At 47.5% G+C, this 19636-nt stretch overlaps 1 protein-coding gene across 3 annotated transcripts in view; it reads left to right on the forward strand.

Moving 5' to 3' along the window:
* Positions 1–19141, forward strand: part of SLC24A1 (solute carrier family 24 member 1) — a 36858-nt gene extending 17717 nt beyond the window's left edge. For 2 of the 3 annotated variants that reach the window (XM_067751024.1, XM_067751014.1), the window contains 7 exons: positions 5189–5297; positions 9523–9609; positions 10692–10783; positions 12753–13310; positions 14047–14136; positions 15233–15399; positions 16343–19141. In XM_067751024.1, the coding sequence (XP_067607125.1) occupies positions 5189–5297; positions 9523–9609; positions 10692–10783; positions 12753–13310; positions 14047–14136; positions 15233–15399; positions 16343–16592 (1353 nt within the window). In that variant the 3' untranslated portion in view covers positions 16593–19141. The remainder of the gene's footprint in view (positions 1–5188; positions 5298–9522; positions 9610–10691; positions 10784–12752; positions 13311–14046; positions 14137–15232; positions 15400–16342) is intronic. The other variant, XM_067751032.1, reaches the window with a different exon arrangement.
* Positions 19142–19636: the final 495 nt, after the last annotated feature.

Genomic DNA, 19636 nt, shown 5'->3' on the forward strand with positions numbered 1-19636 from the left:
GTATGAGAAAAAAGGTAAAATAGCTCATTGATATTTTTATATTAATTACATGTTGAATTATAATTCTGATATATTGGGTTAAATAAAGTACATTATTAAAATTAATTTCACCTGTTTCTTTTACTGTTTAAAAATGTGGCTACTAAAAAAATTAAAATTACATGTGTGGCTTGCGTTCTATTGCTATTGGACAGCACTGAACTGGAGGTAAGCAGGAGGGTGGAATATGCTCAGCTAAGGAGTGTGGACTCCCTCCTGAGGACACTGAGCCCCCAGGGTACAGGGGAGGGACATGGTGTGCTTTGCTCAGAAAATCACTCTGGCTAAAGAGTGAATGAGGAACCAGAAGAGGAGCAGTCCAGGAGTCAGGAGGCTGTTGCAGCATTGTAGGCAGAATAGAGACATGAGGCCGAATTTGAGGACTTTCAGGAACTAGATCTGACAGTTGGTTGTAGATGAGCTGTGAGGAAGCGAGGAGGAATTTGGGCAGACTTTTGGGTTTCCAGCCTAGACAGGTGAGTGGATCAGGGTGCTAGACTGTATTCAATGAAGGTAGAACTCAACCAGGCATTCAGTAAATATTTGTTGAATGAATGTTTCAAAAAACACACAGACCAGAATGTGCAGTTCAGGAACTGTGTCATGGGTGGTCTAGAAAGGGAGAGGTCAATGATTAGCTGCTACATCAGTGGGAGATAGGAATTGGAGGTCAGGAGGACAAGCCCCCGAAGGGTCGCCTTGTTCACCAGCACAGGTTCCCGTGAACGGCTGGCTGCAAGGGATCCTGTTGCTCATCCTCATCAAGATGCATCACAGGTGTTGGGGGTTTGGCTGGCATGAAGACATCTTCTTTGGTTTCCTCAGCCCTCTGGTTAATTTTCATGAGGAGAGGGAGAAGGTGGGGATGATGGGGCTGAAGAAAAAGGAGGATGATTGGTGTAGTGTGAGAGGTGGATGTGGGAATGTGTTTGTAATAAGGGCATACTCTGAAAGCACCTACTTGCTGGTACCGCTACCCATATATGGACCCATCAGTCACACTCAAATGGAGACAAACATTTGTATCCATTTACCTGAAATGTCAATAATATGAAACAGAGCCACTAGGAAATATAAATTTGACTTCATTTCCTTATTTATGCTTGGGAAAAAAATGTGATTTAGTAAAAACAACAAAAACAATCCTCTGAATAGATATTAGGAGGTCGGGGGTTCTTTCACTATTGTTGTGAGTGTGGGCAAGTCACAGAATCTTTTCTGCATCTCAGTTTTGTCATCTGCCAAAATAGCAATAATAATACTAGCCTTGTCTGTTTCATAGAATTAATAATATGGAATGAGAAAATGCATGTGAAGGGCTTCAGAAAGTTAGAAGCGCATACTGAGGGTAGAAGATGTTGATATGTGCAATGAACAGTGAACCCGTAGAGAAGTACTTTGACTTAAATAAATCTGAATGGAAGAGAAATCATTAGGCATGTGCTTCGTGGGGCAAAAGTCAGTCTCTCCTGCCCTTTTGTGGACAGAACCAGCCATCCCAAAGGGTAGCCTGGCCTTTCGTATTTCTAAGAACTCATTGGGTAAGAGTTGGATGTGATAAATAGTGAGGTGGCTGGGCCAGTGGGGTTTGGTGCTGTAGCCTCCAATATCCCAGAATTGTGAAAGAGGGGATTTGTTCAGAAAATCCACAGTGCCCCCTTCATATTCAGATTGGTTATTTCTGCTTTGGTTCATTCATTTGTATGTTCGTCCATTTGTTCATTCATTCAACAATGTGTATCCAAGCATTCAAACCTCTCCCATCCTTCAAAGATTATCCAAACTTCACCTACTTTCAGAAGGCTTCCGTGTCCATCCCAGCACAGCACCTTAATCTGTGCCTCTCATTTCTTCAGGCACATTCTGCTTTGTCATGTGTTCATGTTATCATTGGTCTCAATTCCTTTCTGTAAGTAGAATCCATGCCCTAAACATCTTTGTATCCCTACAGCACTAGCACAGTGCCCGGTAAACAGCAGGTACTCAGAAATTAAGAACTGAATGAGTGAACAAATTGGGCGGATGGATGGGTGGGTGGCCCTGAATCAGGCAGTATTCTCTGTATTTTCTGATCAGGCAGAGATGGGAGTGTAGCAAGTCCAGTTCTACTTCTGGCCGTGGAGGTTGGTGAGGTGGGCGAGGCAGTGGAAGGTGAAGACAATTACTGGGGGCAGCCATTGGTGACTCTGCTGCCTGAAGATGGCGCTAGAGGTCACTTGGCGTATCTACTCGTTGAGCTCTCCTTAACCGAGCATCTGCTGTGTACAAGACACTATGCCACAGGTTAGGGGAACAGAGATAACTATATCGTAGTTCAAAAAGACATGAAGTCTAGCTGGGTAGACAACTAATATGTGTGAACAACGATGATTTCTTTAGAAGTTCGGATGGTGTTACGAGATAGTAAATGCAAAGTGGCAAGCTAGTGGTTCAGAGAGTAAATACTGTGGGCGTAATGATTCTTCATCTCGGGTCTTCTAGGTCTGTCCCCTTCACCAGCTGGCTGCCCTACAGCTTCCCCAGGACACTAGCAAGCACTTATTCGATTATAGAGCCAGATTTTTGGTATCACAAAATGTGTCCACTGTTGTTATACAGCTTTTGAGGAGAGAGGTATTGTCGAGAGCTGGAGTGAGGGCTGGGGTGGGGGTGAAAGGGGCCATTTGGGAAAGCTTTATGTAAGAATTCACTCTGATTTTTCTGAAAAATTGTTAGGCATAGAGGAATGGAGAAGGCATTTTAGGCAGAGGGCAAAGGCATGAACAAGGGACTAGGAATTGGAATTGGTTAGGTATATGCAAGAGACTGTTCATTCATTCATTCATTCAACCAATGTTTTCTGAACCCTTGCTAAGTGCCAGGCAGTGTTCTCATGCTTTACATACAAGCATGTGTCATGGATGAAATAGTCTGCCTTCAAGATGCTAGTGGGACAGTCAATTTACTTGGGTTTGCCAACATACAAATAACATACAAATAGATTGGGGAAAGTGCTATGAAGGAAAAGGAGTCAATAAGAGAGAATTAGCTGGGCACCTTAGCTTCCCAGAGGAAGGTGACATGTAAGTGGAGACCTGAAACGTGGGGAGTGGAGGAAAGAGGGTTCCAAACAGAGGAGGAGGGATCGTGTGCTGAGGGTTTCGAGGTGGGTAAAGAGGATGGTGCATTTGAGAGACTGAAAGACAGCTGTAGCTGGTGTTACTGGACCTCAGTGAGTGGACACATTTGACTGGGAATACTGTATGCAGGCTGAAGCCAGACTGTGGAAGGCCAGGCTGGGGGTGGTGGACATGTTAAAACATTTTCTGAGGCCAGATTATCTCTGGGTGTGTTTCTGTGTTCCCACATGAGGGCTGCCTGGATAGAGAGGGAAGTAGGGAGGAAGGGTGAGGGTCTCTCTGAACATCTTGTGATTCCTGTCCCTATTTGCAGCTGGGCGGTGGGACAGTTGTGGTGGATGAGCAGTAGGATAACAAGAAGCTGAAGGTGGGTGCTGTGTGGAGTCTGCCCAGTGGGGATACTGCAGGGTTTCAGAGGACAACCACAGACCCAGGGCGCTGTGGCCCTGATTCTGGGGATACTGGGCTGGGCTCAGACCTGGGAAGCTCCTGGGAACGCTGCCAGGGTGAGCCAGGGAAGGAGCCAGAGGGACTGTCACCTCCAGGTGGCCTTGGAGGAGGTGCTAGCTTGGGAGCTAAGTCCAGAATGTCACTGCTCACTGCCTGTGTGAGCTTGGTCCTCAGATTCTGCATCAGTAGAATGACTGGGCTAGATGAACTCAAGTCCCATTTTGTAGACCCAACACTCTATGATTGATCTAAAAGCCTAATTACCTGCGGCTTTGGAATGCCCCAGAACTAAGAGAAACATACGAGGGGTGGGGCGGGGGGATCTGAGATTTCTGAAAAACTGTGTCTTAGCTGTCTTTGCCCTGTGGGCATTTGGGAAGAAGTGGGGACCTTAGAGAGAAGAGGCCAGGGTCTGCATGAAACCTCCCCCATCCTATGAAAATCTGTAGCCCTGTTGTGAAGTATTGTGTTACCATAGCCACTAGATGGCAGAAGAGTTCAGATCCAGAGGGTTGGTTGGTAGGGAGGGAGGGACCAAGCAAGCAGTTTGTCTGACTTTGGATGTTCCCTTGTTAAGTCAGATGATGTTTCTATGTGTGTCGCTATCGTAATTAAAAAAAAAAAAAATTCAGCTAAGTTTAAAAATCAAATCAGCTTTATTCAACAATTCATGAATTGGCCAGCATCCCATCAGCAAATAGAAAGGAGTTCCAGGTTGTTTCAGGCAAGGTCACCTTCCTTTGGGGGACAGCAGGGGTCTGTCGGGTAGATTACCTCACTAGTGTGCTAACCAGTTAATTCCAAACTGACTGGTTAAGAGTCTGTTCCCGGGAGGGGCTGAAACTGCAGTTAGGTATTTTATGTTTCGGTTTGGTGATGTGGGCAGAGTACAAGTGACTCCATTTTGGACCTGTTGTCTCTTTTTTAGCACTGTGAATGAATGTGTGTCACATCCGTGTGTCTGCACATACAGATGTGTGTATGTGTGTGCCCGTGAAGGTCTCTTGAGCATGTGGGTAGAAAAGAAAGGGCTGGAATCAGAAGACCTGGGTGCTAGTCTTGACTCCTTCATTTATGACCTTGGATAAGCCACCCAGCCTTGTTGAGTTTTCATTTCTTTTTCTGTAGGTGGGGATCAAAGCCTTGCTTATGTCTGGGGGTGGGGCAGAGATAAAGCACCATGATGCTCTTTGTGGACTGTAAGGGGCTGTGCCCATGCACCGTGGGGCTGTCTGTGAGGTGTATGGGTGAGAGTGTTTCTTTGAGGATGTACTTGCAGGGATGGACAAACCCTCGGTAATGTGGTGTCTTTAATACACGTTGTCTGCTCCCTGTCAAAGAGCTTGGGGAATGACTTGGTATGTAGAATTAGCCAGTCATGGAAGAGTTGAGGGGAGGCTGAGAAAGAAAGCACTGTAACTGTCCTGTTGAGGTGAAGGAAGACGGGGTGCCAGGATAAGGCTCCTGTGCTTCTGGCCTGATCTTTATAGGAGGGAGGAGGGTTAGTGAGGCCCCCATGTGGCTCCTCCCCCGGCTCGGGCAGAGGCCCACTGAGGCCTGTGCCGCTCTCTCCTGCTTAGCTCGCGTCCATGCTGACCCAAGGGAGCAGCTTGGCCTCTCTGCACAACAGCACCATCCGCAGCACCATCTACCAGCTCATTTTCCGCAGCCTGGACACTCTGGGGGAAGGTAAGCAAGGTCTGCCCAGACCTGCGTGGTCTCCCTGTCCACTCCTTCCCTCCTGCAGCTGAACAGGAACTGGGACTTGCAAAACTGAGAGGCAGCAGGTGGAGTGAGGGTGGGAGTGGGAAGAGAGTTAGCAGAAGAGAGAAGGTGGTAGAGGCAGGCAGTCTGGGAAGACCCACCAGGAGAGGGCCCGGAGGAGCTAAGGTCCTTAGGTATCCACATCCCACTACCTCCCTGTCTCCGTGTCCCTCCTGTAAAATGAAAGGGTTCATCTGCCGTGAGTGAGGCCATGAGTGTCATGTGCCGTGCACTGGTCTATGTTGGGGCTGCCCTCCATGACTTTCCTGCAGAGCCCACCCCCATGAGTCAGCCCCAGTGTCCCACAGAGTCTCCAGCAAGATAGTGTGGCCAGGGCTGCTTCTGGGGGCATCACCTGCGGGGCCCCACAGCTGGAAGCTCTGGATGGTGCCTCCCTTTGCTCTGTATTCAGCTCCAGAGTCCTAGGAAGCCTGCTGACCCCTCCCCAAGCCAGGTATCCCAAAGGACACCCTGGGGGCCACGAGGACCACTTCTGGGAGTGGTGAGGGTCCAAAGTGTAGTGGGAGCTGATGCCCAAGTTGACAAATGATGGAGGCAGCTGAGATCCTCACCACCCACTTTACGGAGACCTGCCTTCTGCCCCGCTTCCCCAGAGAGCTACCTCCAACAGGCTTCGCAGGCCCCTAAAGGGCATCCTCAGGTATGCTTCTCTTCTCCTTGGGCACCTCTGTCTCTGGGACACTGCTGCAGAACTGGAGCGCCAGCATGAGGCCCATCAAGGAAAGGTTGGCCTTTGGGCGGAAGCCAGGGAGTTGGAGTGCAGCTGGGCAGGAGGCTGAGGACTGAGCCGAATATGACACCAGAGACTGATCCGTGAGCCCCAGGGACAAATTTTAGGGACCTCAGAATTTCTCAGGCCCTGAAGCATCTTCTTCACATATGATACTGGGTTGTTGGTTGTTTAAAACAAGCATATGGTCAAAGACGAGGTGATCAAACCTTCCCTAGAAAATCCTCACGAGGAGCTTCCGCAGACATTGGGAGAGGCCACCCCCCTGTCAGCTCCAGAAAAACAGTACCCCTGGGGTTTCAAGAGTGGAGTCTGCAGCACTGGACAGCCTGTGGGTGATCAGTGCTGGGGGCGTATCTGGCCTGGGCACAGTGAAGGAAGCTGTATCCCTGGGTTAGGCCTGGCCCTCCTCGTGGAATCACTGACTCAGCAAAGTCTTAAAGATAAAGACCTTCTCCTGGATGGGACTGCAGGGCCCCCTGCCTGGGCCACTTTCATGAGCAGCAGCCATCTGCTGGCTTGTCCTAACAGGATTATGTGATGTCCAGGCCATGTCCAGGCCAGGCTGAGGTCAGAGGAGATTGATACTAAGGAGATGATCTGGCCGCGCTGAGAGTTGAGAGGCCATGTGAGGAAACAAGCACTGGGGGAGCCAGTGGCAATTATCCCCAGGAAGACATGCACGCTTGGTACCCTGTGTGGGTGTGCGATGGGTATGGAATGGCTCTCCCAGGGAATGATTGCTTATGTGCCTGGGATGCAGTCCCGCTCAGAGAAGCTGGCCCTGATCCTGCACCCTGAGATTCCATCCAGGAAGGGCTGGGATCAGGCAGGGCTGGGATGAAGGCCTTTGTTCCCAACACTTTGCAGATACATGTTTGTGTTTCCGTATGCTCTTTCCAGATGGCTATCCAGATGTTTCCACCCTTTCCAAGCAATGAACTCTCTCCACAGAGCTGATCCATGGTCTGAACTCTTACCCTGGGTAGGGGCTTTACCTCTCCAGAATCCCATGCTTCTTCTGGTGATTTCACTCACACATGTGCGTGTGTATATGAGAGAGACAAAGAAAGAGACAGAGATAGAAACAAACAGAGAGAGGCCCTTCAGCGGACCTGCTTTCCTCGGTGGCATGGGAAATGAGAGGTTAGGGCGTGTGATGAGGAAGGAGAAGGAAAGAGGGGAACTTGGTTTTCTTGCCAGCTCCTCCAGCCAACAGTCAGCAGGTATTCTCAGCACCAGGACCGGAACCAGGGGAGCCCTTCAAAAAGCTATGCGTTGTTCAATAGAAGACTACAGTGCTTGATCAGTGCCAAGGGGGCACTGGAGCAGTCTGCATGAGGTAGGCAGTGGAGTGCCCACCACCTGACATCTCAGTTCTGATGGGACCCGCTGAGCAGGCCCACCAGGACACTTCGAGGGACCACACTTGCCAGAGTGATGGCTCTGCAGGATGGAGCCTGTTGCCAGAGGCAGCTGCAGCTCAACCAGCCTGATTGTTTAGGAGACAGGTTGAGAGAAGGAAACTCCAGACCTGCTTTTGTGTCCTGCCCATCCTGGACCCAGGCAGAGTTTGATTCCCAAACCTTCACAGTTTGTCTGTATTATGGACTAGGGGATCTTCAGGGTCCCTTCTAACTCAAACCCTCTGGAATGCTGGGCCTCAGCAGTGCAGAGTTGCTTCCTGGGTAGAACAGCTGCTCTCAACTACTATCGTCAACTCATCATTGTCGTCATAGCTAAAACTTATGTAGTATTTTCTAGGTGCCAGGCACTGGCTTAAGCACATTCATATATAAATTCATTTATTCCTTCAACAACTCTGTAAGATTTTTTTTTTTTGGGGGGGGCTGCATTGGGTCTTCCTTGCTACGCGTGGGCTTTCTCTAGTTGCGGTGAGCGGGGGCTACTCTTCATTGTGGTGCGCGGGCTTCTCATTGCGGTGGCTTCTCTTGTTGCGGAGCACGGGCTCTAGGCATGTGGGCTTCAGTAGTTGCAGCACACGGGCTCGGTAGTTGTGGCTCACGGGTTCTAGAGCGCAGCCTCAGTAGTTGTGGCACATGGGCTTAGTTGCTCCGCGGCATGTGGGATCTTCCCGGACCAGGGCTCGAACCCGTGTCCCCTGCATTGGCAGGCAGATTCTTAACCACTGTGCCACCAGGGAAGTCACTCCGTAAGATTTTGTAGGTGAAGAATCTGAGGTACAGAGGGTCACCCAGCTGGATCCAAAGCTAGCAAGTGGCAGAACTAGGATTCAAACCGAGGCATCTAGCTCCAGAATCCATGCTAACTTAGCAATATTTAATTGCAGCAGTTAAAGTATTTATTTATTTTGTCTCATGGACTCCCACATCAGTGCTCTATCATATTACTGCCTTTTTAGAGAGGGGACACTGAGGCGTAGAGAGGGTACATAGGCTTCCCAAGGTCACCCAGCACTCACAGGGCAGAGCCAGCCTGGAACCCAGAATAGACCCCATGGCTCCACTTTGCTCTTACCCTTACGGACTGCACAGCTGTGAGGAGGACGCTCGTGAGCTCCTGCACTTCAATCTCTGTGCCTCTCAGCTTGAAATTACACATGTACAGCACTTTGCTTGTTGCCTGGAACATAGTCATATTGAAAGAGAGTTGACTTCCCCATTTCTCTTTTCTGGAAATCAGGGCAGCACTATTCTGTGCACGATGCTCTGTGGACTGCCAGCAAGGCACAGAGTGTATACAGGGATCTGGAAGGAGACTCTGCTTGGGCTGCAGGTGTCTGGAGTCCAAAGGAGAGTGGCAGGGAACTTGGTGAGCAGCTATTTCCCCTTTCCCACTGGAGAGGGGAGGCTCATGAACATGGCCACCAGTAGTTCCCCTGGAGCCATAGCAAAGCTTCTAGTAAATTCATAGAAATTAAGCTGCAAAGGACCTTACAGACAACCTAGTCCAAAGATGGCAAAAATATCTCCCTGCCATTATTTCTTCATTCCCTGCCCATTGCAGATATCACCAATGAATCATGGTACTCTCCTACCAAGCTTGGACCAGAATTCTCAATTCAGCACTCAAGCAGCCGTCACTTGAGTTCATAAAGGAAATAAATCCTATTTGTTGCCCCCAAATAAAGTAAACCATGTCATTTTATCGGAAGTAGGCCTAGAGAGGGGAAGTGACTAGCCTAAGTGGCCAACCTAAGGTCATAGCCAGTTAGTGACAATGTAGGGAATTTAAGGCAGAAGTTTGGGAATTGGGCACCATGAACAAGCCTAGGAGGACCAGAGTCCAGATGTTGCAACTTCCAGGCCAGCCTCTTTCCACCTACTTCAGCTGCTCTGTCAGCTGACCAACCTAACTGAATGGTGTAGCAGGGATACTGTGGTCTTGGATAAGATGTGTTTCCTTTCTCATTCACAGCCCGGCCCTCCAAGGACAAGGAGGAGGAGAGCTTGAATCAGGAGGCCAAAGCCAAGCCTCAGGCCAAAGCAGAGAGCAAACCAGAAGGTGAGAGGATGGTGAGACCAGTGGGTTTTCTCCTGCCACCTTCCTCCCTCCTGTCAGCCAGGGACTGGGCGGCCTCCTGGTCTCTCTGAGCCAGTCAGCTGGAGTGATGAGCTGGTGCTCCCCTCCTCCCTGCTGCACTCCGGCCTCCTCCTTCCAGGGTGCTCCCCTTCTGGCGTGGCTGCAGGCCCGGGGGTGGCCCTGTACAGCTCCCTCCACACTCTCCTCACATGGGGTAGGCAAGGCCTGGCAGGGGTTATTGAACTTCTATTTCTTTTTTGCTAAATTTTGTCCCAAATGAGATTCTATTGGACTCTATTTCTTCTTCCTGTCACTTCTACACAGTGCTGCTAGGGAATTGGTCTGAGACCAGTAACCCCAGTGAGGGAGGGCCATCGGGGGTCTGGTGATGAAAACATCCAGCATCCGTGTGGCAGCTGGGACACGGTAGTGAGACAGCTACTGCCCAGTGGGCTCTGCACAGCACACCAGGCCTGCCTGATCCACCCAGCAGCTTCGGAGGGAGGGAGGTAGAGCAGCAGTCATTGTTCCCATTCTATAGACAAGGAAACTGAGGCTCAGAGAGGTCAAGTGACTTGCCCAAAGATATATAGCCAAGAAGTGAGAAAGCCTGTACCTAAACCTAGACCTCCAGACTTTCCAGTTCTCCCTCTCCTGCAGTCCTATTCCAAGACTCCCTAGCTGCTGCCTTTGAAATCATCAGGCTCCTCTCATGCAGTTGGTAGGGGGAAGGGTCAGGTGCTGAGAGCTGGGGCTTTGCCCTCTCTTTTAAGCTGTTCACAGTATCCTTGGCTACATTGCCAGGATGGAAATGTCTGAATACAGGGAGAGCAAGGAGAGCCACTTCCGAGCTTTCCTGTCATCTGCAGACATCTCTGTGGACAGGACAGTAACAATTCACATCACATCATTTTCCTTTTCCTGTTAACAAGAAATTCCCCAAACCTTCTGTGACCCTGAAGTGGAAAAGTCCAGTAGCCCTGTAACCACTCACACCAGTCTCTGCCAGCTGCCCTCAGAACCTGGCACACTCTTCTGACCTATCCCATGTTTATCCTTTAAAGAGGAGGAGCCAGCCAAGCTCCCTGAGGTCACGGTCACACCAGCCCCTGCTCCAGACGTCAAGGGAGATCAGGAGGAAGATCCTGGCAGTCAGGTAGGCACAAGCCTCTTCCCAGGTGGTGGAATTTGAGAGGCCCAGGGAAGGATTTGCCAATCAAAAATCAGTCCTTCCTGAAGATTGGAAATGCTATTTGAGGTTCATTCCTCTGGTGTAAGCATTGCCCTTTCTTTGAAGATCAAATACCTCATGGGGCCAGTTAATTCACTAATACCTTAGTATGAGTAAGATAATATGTATGAGAATGTGTTGCCAACCTATGTCCAATCAGCTGTGGCAGGGAGAGGTGGCGTGCTTTGACTCCAGTGTGGGAGAAGGGAGCTACCCGTCAGGGGCTATTAGCAGTGACAGTTTTCAGAGAAGAGGGTGCAGGCTGGGCAGACACTCCTGTACCTATCAATTTAAATGACTTGTCGTTTCCTCCAAGAAGCCTTCTCTCCTGATGAGGGTGGGGAAGGGAGGGCAGAAATTATTTCAGACTCAAGTCTTCTCACTCTTCATTTCCAACTGAAAGCACAGGCCTCATGGATATTAATATTTGACTTCTTCATTGGGTGCTCTGAACCCTGGTTGCATATTAGAATAATTTGGGGAAGCTTTAAAAACTGCCCAGGGCCCACTTTCAACCAATTAAGTCAGGATATCTGGGTTGGGTCCTTGGGCATGAATGTTTTAAAATCCTCTAGGTGATTTTAATGTGCAGCAGAGTTGAGAATCATTGGGCAGTGTTGGGGGTTGGCAGTGTCATGAAATTTGTTATGGATGACGTACTCTATGAGCACACAGCCCAGGTCATTTGGTCAAGGGATTGGACCAGCACATTGTTATAGGTCATTTAGGAGCCTAATCTGAGGACCCTCAGAATCAATGGCTTTCAGAGTGAGTGGAGTCAGTCCATGGTTCCCACACACCAGTCTATAGATGCATTTATTAGAAGCACTTGTGAGCATATTAAAAGAGATTCCTGGCTTCCAGTCCTAGAGATTATATTTCAGTTGGTTCGGGGGGGCAAGGAAATCTGTATTTCTAATAAGCTCTCAGGCTACCAGGTTTGGGAACCAAAGATCTCATTCGGCCCTGGCATTTGCAGAGCAGGGTAGCTTGGTGGTTAAGAGGCCAAGAGTTGGACTGTCCATATTCCAGTCCCAGCTTCATCACTTACAAACTGTGTGGACCATAAGCAAGTTATTTAACTACTCTGTACCCTAGTTTCTTCACCTATCAGATGGATTTAGTTCTGCCTATATCATAAATTAATTGATTCATGAAACATACTAAGTGCTAGTTGTTATGATTATTATTATACCACTTAGCATGATGCCTGGCACATAAATACCCTCAGAAAATAGGTATCCTCCTCGTCATCATCATTTTACACGTATAAGGTAATAGAGCAGTTGAGGAGTTTTAATGGACTCAGCAATGTGATGTAACCACCAAAAGATACCATGTCATTTTAGGCAACATTAATGGAAGCACAGTATCTAAAATAAGGGGGGTGATAACCCTGTTTGACTCTGTGAAGTGTTCTGTGTTGTTTTAGAAGCCTCCTCATGGGATATAAGCTAACTAGAATGAGTTCACCAAGAAGGAGAGGAGGCTTTAGGCCATAGTATGGGGGAACCATAGAAGGATCTGGGAATCTTTAACCCAGGGAAGAGAGCTGTCTCATGGAAGAGTGTTATGTATGGCTCCCAAGAGTAAACCTATACACAGGAGGTAGAACCTTGGTATAAATATGACTTCAAACCAATCACAGTTGTCAAGATGACAGAAGCTGCTTTAGGTGGTGAGTTCTCCATCCCTAGAAATGATCAAATAAAGACCAGACCACCACTGGGTAGGAGTGTTGTGAAGGGAATTTCGCTGAATGATTGCACTAGTTTCTTCCTCATACTCAAGCTTTTAGATACATTCTGAGAACAACAAAAAATGTGGGGAAAAACTGTGGGGAGAAACAAGCAGGGCAGTTATTTCCCATTAATCTGTTGGCTTTGGATTGCAGGGAGATGTGGCTGAAGCTGAGAGCACAGGTGAAAGGACAGATAATGAGGTTAAAACTCCTGGTGAAGGTGAAAATGGAGAGCAAAGTGGAGGTGAAGCTCAACCAGAAGGTGAAGGTGAAGAAAAAGGAGAGAATGAAAGTGAAGGTGACATCCAGGCAGAAAGGAAAGGAGAGAATGAAAGTGAAGGTGACCTCCAGGCAGAAAGGAAAGGAGATGATGAAGGTGAAGGTGAAATCCAAGCAGGAGAAGATGGTGAAATGAAAGGTGATGAAGGTGACACTGGAGAGCAGGAATTGAACGCTGAAAATCAAGATGAAGCCAAAGAAGATGAGAAAGGTATAGATGGTGAAGAGGAAGGTGATGGAGGTGAGAGTGAAGACGAAGAGGAGGAGGAGGAGGAGGGAGAGGAGGAGGAGGAGCAGGAGGAGCAGGAGGAGGAGGAGGAGGAGCCTTTGTCCCTGGAATGGCCTGAGACCAGGCAGAAGCAAGCCATTTACCTCTTTCTTCTGCCCATTGTGTTCCCACTGTGGCTGACGGTGCCCGACGTCCGGAGGCTGGTGAGTTTGCCCAGCTGTCCCCAAGCTATCTGTCCCCAGGGAGGCTGTGGGGTCTCTCGGCACTCCCCCTCAAGAGGACGGAAGGGACAGGACAAACCAGCTTGACAGGGCTCAACTACAGAGAGGATCTGGGATGGAATCTGCAGCTCTAGTGGGGACCATGCACCTAAGGGAACACACTGATGGGCTTGGGAGGCCTCAGAATGTGCTTGTTTCCATCACTATAAGCAACGTGAACTAACCCCTCCTCGAATTCTCAGTTTCTTGATTTTAATATGGGAATGATGCCACTGCACACCCTCCACATTGCACAGGGATATTGTGAAACCCCAGGGTGATAAGTGCTGTTTCTACCCAGTATTCCTGTTTATAAGGAAAGGTCTGACTAACATACTCCACCCAAAGGGGAACCATATTCTGTCTCTGGGTCCAGAGAGGGGTGGGGTGGGGAGAGGTTGCTGAAGCCAAACCAGGTACCTAGATTGGTCTGGTTCCAGGGCAAGCAGGTAGCTCTCTTCAGTTTGGCAACTGCTGAACCCCCTCCTGTGTGGACTCCCCTATGGGCCACCAGCCCCATCCTTCTCAAGGTCCTCACTGGAGACAGAGATGGAAGCTCAAACTTCTCCACATCCTCTCCATGACTCCTCCAGCAGATCTCTTCACTGATACTGGGGCTCCCTCAGAAGGGCCAGAGACCTTTAGCCTCTGCAACTTATTTCTCTTCCTTTTCAAACAGGAGGCTAGGAAATTTTTTGTTATCACCTTCCTGGGATCCATCATGTGGATAGCCATGTTCTCATACCTCATGGTGTGGTGGGCTCACCAGGTGAGTGTGCGGCAGGAACTATATCCTGCATTAGCAGGTCAAAAGGACTTTTTCCCTTCAGGGTGAATTTCTGGTACCCAGGGAATAGCGAGGACCAAGTGAATTTGTAGCTTATACATTGTAAAGGCTAAAAAGTAGACTTTATATTCCAGGGAATGTAGTGCTTTTCAGGTGTGGCTCTTCTGTCTTGTAGTGTGACAGAAGGCCCTTCACAACCTGATCTAGTTGACCATTCCTTCTTAGCATTATCCCCTGCTTCCTCTGTTCTGTATCCCACACTTCTCTCCACCTGGTGACATCGTACACACTCGTGAGAGCAAGCTCAGTGTTGCCTCCTTTCTGGCGTTTAATCAGTCTTCTGAGTGCTTAATGGTTTTGCTGTTCTACCTAGAATATTGCACTTAAGCACAGAGCTGTATTATTATTATTATTATTTTAAATATTTATTTATTTGGCTGCATGGTCTTAGTTGCAGCACGTGGGATCTTTCGTTGAGGCACGCAGGCTCTCTAGTTGTGGCGCAGGGGCTTAGTTGCCCCGTGGCAAGTGGGATCTTAGGTCCCCGACAGGGATTGAACCCACATCCCCTGCATTGGAAGGCGGATCCTTAACCACTGGACCAGCAGGGAAGTCCCTGTATTATTATTTACATGCTTTTCTCTTTCAAGCTGAGAGTAGGGTCAGTGTTGTACTGCTCATACTTCTACCTCCAGCCTCTAAAAAGTTCCTGGCACATAGCAGGTGTCCGTGGTTCTGGAAATGGAAACTTGACACCAAGAGGCCTTTGGAGGAGCAGTTCTTTTGGGAAGGTAGAGGTGTTGTAGTTGGAATGACAGTAAGTGGTATCATAGGTGGACTTTTACTCCAGTTTAGAAAAGAGCAGCATCATTCCCTGAAGCCTTGAGCAGGGGTCCTGTTCTTTCTCTCCATGGCCCATCTCCCCAGCTGTTAGTTCTGCTGTGACCCTACCTCACTCAGGCCAAGGGAACATGAACTCTGTGGAAGGTGTTGGTTTTGCACAAAGTAGTATGTGGTTGGTGCTTTGAAGAGCCTCAGATTTTTCACTTGGTTTCTCATTACTGTTACTATTTACCAGGTTGGTGAAACAATAGGGATTTCTGAAGAGATTATGGGCTTGACAATCCTAGCAGCAGGCACATCAATTCCTGACCTCATCACCAGTGTGATTGTCGCTCGGAAAGGCCTGGGAGACATGGCCGTGTCAAGCTCTGTGGGCAGTAACATATTTGATATCACCGTGGGGTGAGTGGCAAAGTTGCTTTCTAGGGCATGATATGTATGACTGGCAAACACTGTGTTGGCTCTGTCTGCTGGTTTTTTGCTCCATTCATTATACATGGAATAAAAGGGCATTTATGTTATTAGCTTCTGCCAGGCAACAAAGTATCCTCCCTTCATTCATCACAGCCAGATAGGATAACAGAACTAAAATGCTGCCTGAAATGTAACTGACTAGAATTTATAGATGAATTGAAAAATGAAGTCCATTAAATTCCATTACCAAATACAAACGCTCTGCTCACTGACCCCCAAGGTGGAGGAGGTGGGGTTGGAAGAAGCAGTGACTTAGTCTTACTTCCTGACATTCTTGCTTCTTTGCATTTGGACTCCTGCTGGCTCAGAGGTTCTAAAAGCATTTTGTATAAACAAACAAATGCTGCTTACTCCTGTATGGGTTTGCTTACCCCGCTCCTCCCAACCTTGTCAGAGCAGAGTGTCCGCGCTATTTTCATTTCCCCAATCATGTTCTGGATGTGGGTGGTGGCTTTGGTTTCCTTAATTTGTATATGTGTGTGCTTGCAGGGTGGGGCAGGTAAGAAGGCATAGGAGAGCCCTGATCACTAACGAATGTAAGGAAATGTTATCCTGAGCTAGGCCTTATTCTGATTTAGAGAGTCACACATCTACCAATTTAGGTTAGTCATACAGAAGTCATGAAGTATGACGAAAACAAACTCAGAACCAGAAAGCCTGTTTTAATCTTAGCCTCTCCCAGTTATCAGCTGTGAGCACTTGGGCACATAATTCCCTGAACCTTAGTTTTCTCACCTGTGAAATGAATGTTTTCTGCTCTGTTTCACAGGTTTGTGTAAAAATGAGTGCTTTGTAAATTGTAAAATACTGTTAAGTATATGGCATGATTATAAACATTAAGAATATTCACACTGTTTCTTCCATCTTGCAGCCTGCCCCTTCCTTGGATGCTTTTCTCTTTTATCAATGGATTACAGCCTGTTCCTGTCAGTAGCAATGGCTTGTTTTGTGCCATTGTTTTGCTTTTTCTCATGCTCCTGTTTGTGATCTCTTCAATTGCATTATGCAAATGGAGAATGAACAAGATCCTGGGCTTTACCATGTTCCTCCTGTACTTTGTATTCCTGATAATCAGTGTGATGTTAGAAGATCGAATCATATCCTGTCCTGTGTCTGTCTAAGTCAGTCACTGTTGCTCAAAATGGACACGGATCAGAAAACCATGCCAGAAGTTACTGTACCACTTGTTACATTAAAGAATGAACATGATCCAGGAGAGTGAACTGAGTGGGCAGGAGCCTCTGATGTGGATGTGATCGGGACTGAAGTTTATCCTTGGAAAACACCTGCAGCTCATTGTGGATTAGGACTCTTTGGAGGGGTGGAGCTCCTACCACCCCTGATGCAGACAGCTAACACATGGAGGCCAGCAGAAGGACCCAAGTCAGAGGGTTTTCTAAAATGAGATATTTGGGAGTGAGGGTTGGGACAGGTACCTTAGCAATCAGATAAGCTCCCATGTTCACAGTTCCCTGATTATTCCTGAAGGGCTGCTGATGCAAAAGATGCAGGTGTGGTCTCCATCTCACCCTCCTGGCCCCTGCCCCCAGCACATGCTGCAGTTTACTGTCTCCTCTTTTTCTGTTCAAAACATGTGGTTCTATCAGATTTGTATTCATTACAGGTTCAGTTACTGGTGAGTTTAAAGGAGCAAAGTCTATAGGAAAAAAAGTATAACAAGAATCAATTATCATTACACACTGTAGTCCAGTAAAATGTGTACCAATATTTTATAGCTTAAAAAGGAGGACTACATATGCTCTCGTATTTCTGAAAAGTCAAATTAAAATAAGCAGCTCAAGAAATTAAAATTCATAATTTGCCCTTCAATTGGAAGATGTGGGTATTAGGGAAGGAGAACTACTCTGAGGGCTATTTAAAAACATGTATTTATTAGGAAATCCAAGTTAGTATTGTCTCCATCAGGTGGGTCACCTTGAGGGATTAGACATTCTGACAAAGCTGTCCTGGCTCTGTGCCCCTCCCCTCTCATATTCTCACCCAACAGTGACAGCTGCACTAGTGAGTGAGAAACAAAGTAATTTTTAAAAAGAGTCTAAAGTCAGTAGAGCCAAATCTGGTTTACAAAGTAAGAGATCCAGTGGGGCAATGCTATTTTTGTATGTCATCCTCGATAGGATTATAAAACAAGAAGATTGATTTCTTGTGTGGCTTACAAGTGGATATTAAGGCGATTACAAAGGAGAAATTCCAAAAATGCTTAAACAATGACAAGATGGTAAGGAAAAGAGTATTACTACTTCCACGGTAGCTGATGTAAAGGACACCTGTGTGTTTTTAAAAAAATTATTTAATTAATTTAATTTTGGCTGCGTTAGGTCTTCGTTGCTGCATGCGGGCTTGCTCTAGTTGTGGTGAGTGGGAGCTACTCTTTGTTGCGGTGTGCGGGCGTCTCATTGCGGTGGCTTCTCTTGTTGAGGAGCACGGGCTCTAGGCGCGTGGGCTTCAGTAGTTGTGGAATGTGGGCTCTAGAGCGCAGGCTCAGTAGTTGTGGCCCACGGGCTTAGTTGCTCCGCGGCATGTTGGATCTTCCCAGACCAGGGCTCGAACCCATGTGCCCTGTATTGGCAGGTGGATTCTTAACCACTGCGCCACTAGGGAAACCTGACACCTGTGTTTTTAAAAATTGTGTGGTTAAACATTTCAGGTGGAAGTTGAAGTGCTTGTATATTAAATACCACTGCTTGCTGCTTTTACTGGCATCAGGTTAAGGGGCACATTAAAAATGAAACTGTGGTGGTTACAAAGCAAAAGGAGCTGAGGTGAATGTAGTTTAGGATGGTAAATATCGCTTTAATTAGAAACATGAGAGAGGATTCACTGAAGACTGGAAGATAGCAGGACAAGTGTGATGTGGGAAAAAAACCAAACATTTTGGTGTTGAAAGGCTGTGTTCAAAGTACTTCAGTCCATAATCCATCTTTTAAGACGGGCTGGTTAATTTAATTCATGGCCTCACTCCAGGACTCACATTCTTTGGAAATGACTTTCACTAAATTTCAATAAATTGTGAGTCCCAATGATATTTTACAAAAATGGACGTGTTCATCCATATCTTTAGGTTATTTAGTCAGAATGCTCGAGAGAAGACTGATGAAGAATATGGGATCATGTTCACATTCCATATTCTTAAATTAGTTATCCTCATTCCTGATGCTGCCCTACTGCCTGGTCTCCATATGCCATGGCCTAAGAACAGGAGGAGAGAGCAGTGCCTATGGAAGGGAGATCCCAATACCAACACTCTGGGCACCAATCTGGTATCTGCCACCAACCTCAGCTGGTCTCGAGGATGTCACCTCCTCACTGACAGCCTGGGAGCTGGTGCTCTTCCCCAGAACGACTTATGAGGAGTGATGGACGGTGAAACATCCTGTAAAGGTAAAGTGCTAGGCTGCCATTTGATGATTAAAATCGACTCTAATGGTTGAATATCATTTTTCTGATCCGTTTGCTAAATTTCTGGCATTCCTCTTTGCCTAGAAAGGAAGTTCTGACTTCACACTATGTAGAAAAGAGTCAAAAACAAAAATGAAGGCTGGGTCTTGATGGATGAGCAGCTGGTGGGGAGAAAGGAGATTTCAGGGAGATGGAAAACTTACATAACTTCTAAAAGATCAATTTGTTATGCTTGAAATAAAAAATTTTGCAATCCATTATAAATCTACAATTTATTAAAATTGTGCTTTTTTTTTTTTTTTGCGGTACGCGGGCCTCTCACTGTTGTGGCCTCTCCCGTTGCGGAGCACAGGCTCCGGACGCGCAGGCTCAGCGGCCATGGCTCACGGGCCCAGCCGCTCCGCGGCATGTGGGATCTTCCCGGACCGGGGTACGAACCCATGTCCCCTGCATCGGCAGACTCTCAACCACTGCACCACCAGGGAAGCCCAAAATTGTGCTGTTTTAGAGGTAAAGTACCATCTTAAAATGTCAAGATAATGGTTAGCTGGTCCTCTCATTTGATGGGCAAGATGTTCTGTGTAGCTAGTTACATGGGACAAATTCTAGGTCTTTCATTCAGCAAGAAAGTCAGAACTGTCCTACGTGAGTGTCTAAATTGGAAGGAAGTGGCTGCACAGATGATTTTTCCTTCATTCCCCTTGAGGCTGCATTTCCTTGAAGGCCCTGGTGATAGGTTTGGGCC

Source organism: Pseudorca crassidens, chromosome 1, assembly GCF_039906515.1.
Source record: "Pseudorca crassidens isolate mPseCra1 chromosome 1, mPseCra1.hap1, whole genome shotgun sequence".
Classification (NCBI taxonomy): Eukaryota; Metazoa; Chordata; class Mammalia; order Artiodactyla; family Delphinidae; genus Pseudorca; species Pseudorca crassidens.